This window comes from Otolemur garnettii, unplaced genomic scaffold (assembly GCF_000181295.1).
Source record: "Otolemur garnettii isolate 467f Iridium unplaced genomic scaffold, OtoGar3 scaffold00088, whole genome shotgun sequence".
NCBI classification, from domain to species: domain Eukaryota; kingdom Metazoa; phylum Chordata; class Mammalia; order Primates; family Galagidae; genus Otolemur; species Otolemur garnettii.
Genome location: NW_003852483.1, coordinates 8,113,826 through 8,120,730, shown reverse-complemented (window position 1 = coordinate 8,120,730; position 6,905 = coordinate 8,113,826). Strand labels below are relative to the sequence as shown.

Sequence of the window (6,905 nt, the reverse complement as noted above, 5' to 3'; positions counted from 1 at the left end):
TCCCAAGTGAGGCTGGATATAGGAATGGTATTTGTGAAATCCTCCCCTATCTTCTTAAGGTTGTGGCAATATTTTGATGGATCATATTTTACAATGTTATCCAAAGTCAAGGAACAAAATCAGTTTTAGGAAAACCTATCAATCTGGCAAAATGACAAGTCATTTATCTTCATTTACCTTCAGTTTCCTATCAAACAGAATGAGAACTTCACCAGGTGACCTTTCAGGGTCTAAGAAATCAAGGTTTTAGTGAGATTTCCCAAGTTAAAACCAAGTACCAGAACTGTTAGTTGGAAGAAAATTCTCAAACTGTATGAGATATTACAGCAAACCTATTCAGATTATATTCTAGGCATATAGCCCCAAGACTATTTTCTGTAAATCACAGAAATTCATCCACTGACCTAAAACTACAAAGTAGAGTTCTGGGTTGAGGGGAACTCAGAAAGGCATGGCTAGACAATACATGTCCTTTGGCTCAGCACCTATAGCTCAGTGAGTAGGGCACCAGCCACATACACGAGACTGGTGGGTTCAAGCCCGGCCTGGGCCTGCTAATAACAATGACAACTGCAATCAAAAAATAGCCAGGCCAACGTTGTGGTGAGCACCTGTAGTCCTAGCTACTTGGGAGGCTGAGGCAAGAGAATCGCTTAAGCCCAAGAGTTTAAGTTTGCTCTGAGCTGTGATGCCAGAGCACTCTACTGAGGGCAACAGCTTGAGACTATGCCTCAAAATAAATACATAAATAAATACATGCCCTTCATTCTCAAGGTCTTTTGGCCATTCCTGTCCTTTCAGTACTTATTCATCCTAGCTCTGATTCTGCTAGCCCAGTGGCATCCTTTTGACATGAATTCACTCTGTCATGAATTCATGACATGAATTCACTCTGAAATACATCTTTTACTTCTGAAGCAGGATCTTGCTATCAGCTAGGGTAGAATGCAGTGGCTTCATCATAGCTCTCTGTAACCTTAAATTCCTGGGCTCAAGTGATCCCCTTGCCTTAGCTGGGATTACAGGCACATATCACCATGCATGGCTAATTTAAAAAAAAAAAAGAATTTTTGTAGAGATAGAATCTCACTACGTTGTTTAGGCTGGTTTCAAATCCCTGGTTTCAAGGTATCTTCCCATCTCAGCCTCCCAAAGTGCTAGGATTACAAGTGTGTGCCACCATGGCCAGCCTGCAATACATTTATTAAGTCCTTATTAGAAAGCTGGTAATTCTTTGCCATGCTTTTTGTTGTTGACATTATCCAGAAAGATTCTACTTAATGTCAATGTGTTATTATGATAACTGGCATTTGCTGATTCTCTAAAACATATGAACAGGCGAATATTAAGGTACTTTAACCTATTCCTCTTGTAAAGTTCTTTTGTTCATTTATTAACTACTTATTACATGCCAATTATATGTGAGGTGTACCATGTCCATTACCCATGTATCTCTACTGTCCTTTAATATCTTCCCCCTTTGCTGTCAGTGGCTGCCATTTGTGGCAAGCTGGAAGGTGGAGAGTAAGAAATTATACCTCCTGACTTTGTGGCACTCTCAGTGAGGGAATGCAGGGCCATGGCCAGAGCTATGAGAGCCTTGCTTCAGGTAGTGGCCTCAGTGACATAGCACCCGTGAGCTATGAGGACACATCTTTTTGCTTCTCTAACCCCAAGGACGGGAACTGCAATTATAAATCACTAGCCAAAATCATCAGACACTCCCTCTGTTTGCAATAAGTGTGTCTACTTCTCTGACACATAGGGCTAAAAGCTAAAAGGTACACCAAAACAGGTCTTGGTTGGATGTGGTGGCTCACATCTGAAATCTTAATACTCTGGGAGGCTGAGAAAGGAGAATAGATTCAAGACCAGCCTGAGCAAGAGCAATACCCCATCTCTACTAAAAATAGAAAAATTAGAAAGGTATTGTAGCAATGTGCCTGTAGTCCTAGCTACTCAGGTGGCTGGGGCAGGAGGATTGCTTGACCTCAGAAGATTGAGGTAGCAATAAGCTATGATGACTAGAATGCAGCATTCGAGTCTGCATTTAGCGCAAGACTATCTCAAAAACAAACTAATACCAAAATAAGACAGGCCTCTGTTCGGAAGTCTATGACATCAAGATGCAGTATCTTAGATAATCTGACTACACTGAACAGGCTCACCCTAGATTCCATCCATACTCTTTCTCCACCCACCATTCTCTTGCATGTCTACATATTTTTAACTACTATTTTCCTCTTTCTAGAACTACTTCCTATCACTTTTCTATTATTTCAAAACCTAACTCAGTTCTTCTAAAAGCTTCTTTATGGATGGCCCCTTGTTCTTTTACCCCATTTTAGCTCCTTTAGCAATGGCTTTGAATCTATATGCACCAAGAAGATGAATAAATTAATAAATAAAACTGCTTCACTGGCATTCATCATTTGAATTTTTCAACTGTATAAAACCTCATTTCTATTCACTGATTATTCAATAATTATTTCATACACATAAGTACCTAGAATTTGGGAACATTCAACTATTAAACACCTAAAGATTTTTTGACAGAGACAGTAAAATGCTAAAGGTATTTTGCAAATATCTACCACTTACAAATAAGAATTACTCTAAGAGGGCATAAAATAAAGGATATTTTACGTTTATGTTGATTCTTAAGGTGAAGAACAGGTAAGACTCTTCCAAATTTACTCACAACCCAATTCTAAAAGAAAAAAAGAATTTATTTATTATATGTCACAAGTGGAAAAGATTTACCATAAAAACATTACAGGCTCGGTGCCTGTGGCTCAGGTGGCTAAGGCACCAGCCACATACACCTAAGGTGGCAGGTTCGAATCCAGCCCAGGCCCGCCAAACAATAATAATGACGGCTGCAACCAAAAACTAGCCGGGCACTATGGTGGGTGCCTGTGGTCCCAGCTACTTGGGAGGCTGAGGCAGGAGACTCGTTTGAGCCCAGGAGTTGGAGATTGCTGTGAGCTGTGATGCCACAGCACTCTACCCAGGGGGACACCTTGAGGCTCTGTCTCCAAAAAAAAAAAAAAAAAAAAAACCATTACAGAAATATAATTTAAAAAACTGAACAACAGTGGGCTATGAATCCCGTTGGATTTAGTTTTCTGACAATGAAACAAGAATTTTCAATAAGAAAATGTATGAAAGGAAAGAAAGAACAGGAAATTTGGAGCAGCTATCAATCCAAATAAACTATGTAGGATGCTACATAAAAAAGTTAAGCCATTAAAAAATCAGACTTTGGACTTGCCTATACTCCTTACCACCTACATCCCTTCTGAGTTCATCTCTGCTTGGGTTTTGATTTCTCTCTGTAAAATGGTGGAGAACTACACTTACATAAAAATTGTAAATATACCTTAAAAATCACAAAGCACTATCTATATTATTTCATCAAAGCAAGGTAGAATACTGGCTTTACATGTGACAGTCACAATTATGTAGTCTCAGGCATCAGTTCCTGGGGTGGCACTGGCTACTGAGACCCACCTTGTGCCCTGGCACTTCTGTTCCTGGCACAGCTTTCATATGGAAATTTGCCCCTCCCATTTTTTCTAACAAGTTGGTGCTGCTTGTTAATTTTTCTTTTTTTGCTTTTGCTTCTTCTCTTTCTTGGGCCAATCTGCAGCAAAGAGAAAATAAAACTAAATAAAAGTTGAAATAATCAATCACGTAAAATGATTATTTCCCTTCAGGTGACCATAAATGAACAATATAAATTAAATAACTTTATAGTTTTGAAAACCAAAATAGAACAAATGCTTTGTTAATAGCATAATGGTATAATTTTCTGAGCACACAAGTTAGGTTTTCATTATAGAATATTGAACAATACAGGAACATGAAGAAAACAAACTATATTCCTTATCTCATATCCTAATGTTAACATTTGTCTACTTATTTCATATTCATTCTAGAGTAAATATATACATTTTAAAAGGTATCCAGATAATACTATAAATATAGTGGGTAACCTTTATCAACTTATCATCACATACTCATTGTAAACATTACTAGTTGCTGTACAACAGACCATTATATAAATCTATCGTAATTACTCACTAGTCTCCTACTGCCAGCAACTGAGCAGTACAGGGCTACAGCTTTTCTGTCAGGGCTGTTAAGCTAGACCATGGAGGTTTCTCTCCGCCTGGCCTGCCAACTCCAGTCAGGTTCCCTAAGCCCTAATATCCACTTCACTTCTGTGCTCTGCTCCAGCAGATGTCCCAGCTCCTTTTCCAGGAAGATGAAGACAATTGATCACGTTTCTCAAATTTCCCCTTTCAAATAAAGTAGTTTTGGTATTTTATGTATCCCTTCTCCCTTCACTCTCCTCCATAAGAAAGAGGTGTCATTCAGAGCCCAATTTGGTAAGTCTTGATTATTTCTACCTTCCTAATAAAGAGAATGCCATCTGAGCCTTCTGATGAAAATTATCCCACCCTACTTAAGCCTGGACAATTGTACTGACCAGCCTTCACTGGCCTCATTGCCTCTGATCTGTTTCCTTTATGTTCTACCTCCCGGAATGACCCAGAATGGCCATGATACTCATGCTCCTCAGGTACATCATCACAGGTACTCAATGACAGCAGCACTGTGAGTGCATGCTGCTCAGTATGGGGCCCCAGCACCTGCACGCAGTAAGCACTCAGGTACTACTGAATGAACAGTATATGACTATGCTGTTCACAGAGCCTCCAGCTGAAGAACAAAATCAGATCTCACCTTTTCTACAAATAAGTCCCCCCAGACATGATTCTAATAGGCTACCTGCCACATGTTTTAATCTGTATTTGTTCCTGGGACATTTTGTAGTCTAGAACAATCTCATCAACTTTCCTAGTTGCTCCATCTGTATATTCTTAAAGTCCCTCCTATTTGGAAAGTTCCCAAACTAATATCTTTTCTCCCTGATAATAACCTTATGACTTTAAAAGCTCTTGTTTTTTGATCATGTGCATAATTACTGTTATGCCTCTCATACAGGAATCTTCTATTATCTTTTTATCTTTGTGAAATAGTAACATTAATAAACAAAATCAACATAAACAATATAGTACTGTCTATTAAAATTTAAATGTAGATAAATCTAAGATTTAAGAGCTCTCTCTTTTGACATAAACTCCAGCGAAACACTTGTACAATTGCAGGAGACATGCTCAAGGATCATTTATGATCATGAAAAGGCAGAAACACAATAAATGTCCAGAGGGGAGAGACCAGCTATGCTGTGGTACAGACATTCTGAAATAGTACTAATAGCTATTATAAGGAAAAGGAAAAATTGACATAGTCATTTTTTTGTGTTAAAAAAGAGAAATTAAACACATATACATATGTACTTTTATAGCTTAATATATATATAGGTAAATGCCCTGAATTATCTTTTTTAGTAGGGGATTCAGAGTTGAGGAATATTTTAGCTCTACTTATTATGCTTGAATTTGCCAAGAATATAATATTTCTTTTTTTTCCCCCAGTTCTGGCCTGTGACTGGGCTTCAACCCACCGCCCCCAGTAAATGGGGCTGGTGCCCTACTCCTTGAGCCATAGGCGCCACCCCCAATATTTCTTGATAATTTCAAATAAATTAATATAGAAAACTACTTTTATGAAATAGGGTTTAAGTCCATATGGAGCAAAACTTACCTGTGCAAAAAGCTTTCTTTTGCTAGCTGAATTTGCAGTGTTCCACCTTTCCATTTTGTTTTATTTAAAACAGACATACCTATAAGATAAAGAAATATTACCCAAGTATATGGCAAAGTAAAAACATTTCAGCTTTTTCTAATTATTTAGTACTAAGAAGAGTAGACTTGTTAGTCACAACAAGACACAGAGGAAGTAGAATAAGGAAAATAAGACCTGAAGGGAGGGAACCTAGGACCTGTCTCATGTAGCCCACTTACCAAAATGGTTCACATACACCCTATCTCACCATGTCAGTTGACTGGAATGAGGCAAAACATGTAAAGTATACAACAAAATTTGCAATTTGTTTATAAACCATCAGACATTTATTTAATATTTCATTGTTATTTCCTAGATGTAACTACAAAACATTAATGCAATCTTTTCAGGGTAAATCAGAGAACACTTTGGAATGCTATAGTATTTTTTTTCCCCCAAGCTATAGCAGCTCGCTGGAACGGGAATTCAGTGTCCAGTTGTTTCTTTTCTTTTCTAAAATTTTTGTAGAGACAGGGTCTTACTGTGTTGTCCAGGGTGGTCTTGAACTCCTGGTCTCAAGCAATCCTCCTGCCTCAGACTCCCAAAGGGCTAGGAGTACCAGCAAGAGGAAACTTGCCTGAATAGCAGCACCTTACTTTTATTTATCACCTCATACTAACTATTACTATATACCTTGCAAATGAATTAACTACAAATGAATGAACTGTATTTGAACTGCTATGCCCTAGCAGCTGATTTTTCTGAATATCAGTTTCCTTAATAACCACTAACAGATGGAATTTTTCAGGTGGTAGGCACTATACTAAATACAAATTTACCACTTAATCCTCATAGAACACTATGAGGCAAGTGCTTTACTTTGTCATCCATCAAATAAGCAAATTGAGATGTAAAAGTTTAAATAACTTGCCACAGGTCACATAGCCTAGCTGATGTATTCTCCACAACTTCTCAACTGTCACACATTTCCTCACTGAACAACAAAATAAAGCAATCTTTTTGCACATTAAATTATAAAAGACTGACACCCTTCTTCATCTATTAGCATGTTCTCTTTACTTATTTTTTTAATGTCTTTTGATTTTTCTGTCTCTAATAGGATACACTGCTGCACCTGTGACTGTGGATTATCTCTCCTTCCGTCTTCCTTGAAGGACACTATTTGACCTTGGCTTTTTTTTTTTTTT

At 37.9% G+C, this 6,905-nt stretch overlaps 1 protein-coding gene across 1 annotated transcript in view; it reads right to left on the bottom strand.

Annotated features, from left to right (window-relative positions):
• The window catches only part of NOL8 (nucleolar protein 8), a 31,247-nt gene that overhangs the window by 20,810 nt on the left and 3,532 nt on the right, over positions 1–6,905 (bottom strand). The window contains exons 4-7 of the mRNA XM_012808348.2: positions 5,677–5,755; positions 3,514–3,646; positions 2,642–2,710; positions 8–95 (exon numbers count right to left, since the gene is read on the bottom strand). Coding sequence (XP_012663802.1) covers positions 8–95; positions 2,642–2,710; positions 3,514–3,646; positions 5,677–5,755 — 369 coding nt within the window. The remainder of the gene's footprint in view (positions 1–7; positions 96–2,641; positions 2,711–3,513; positions 3,647–5,676; positions 5,756–6,905) is intronic.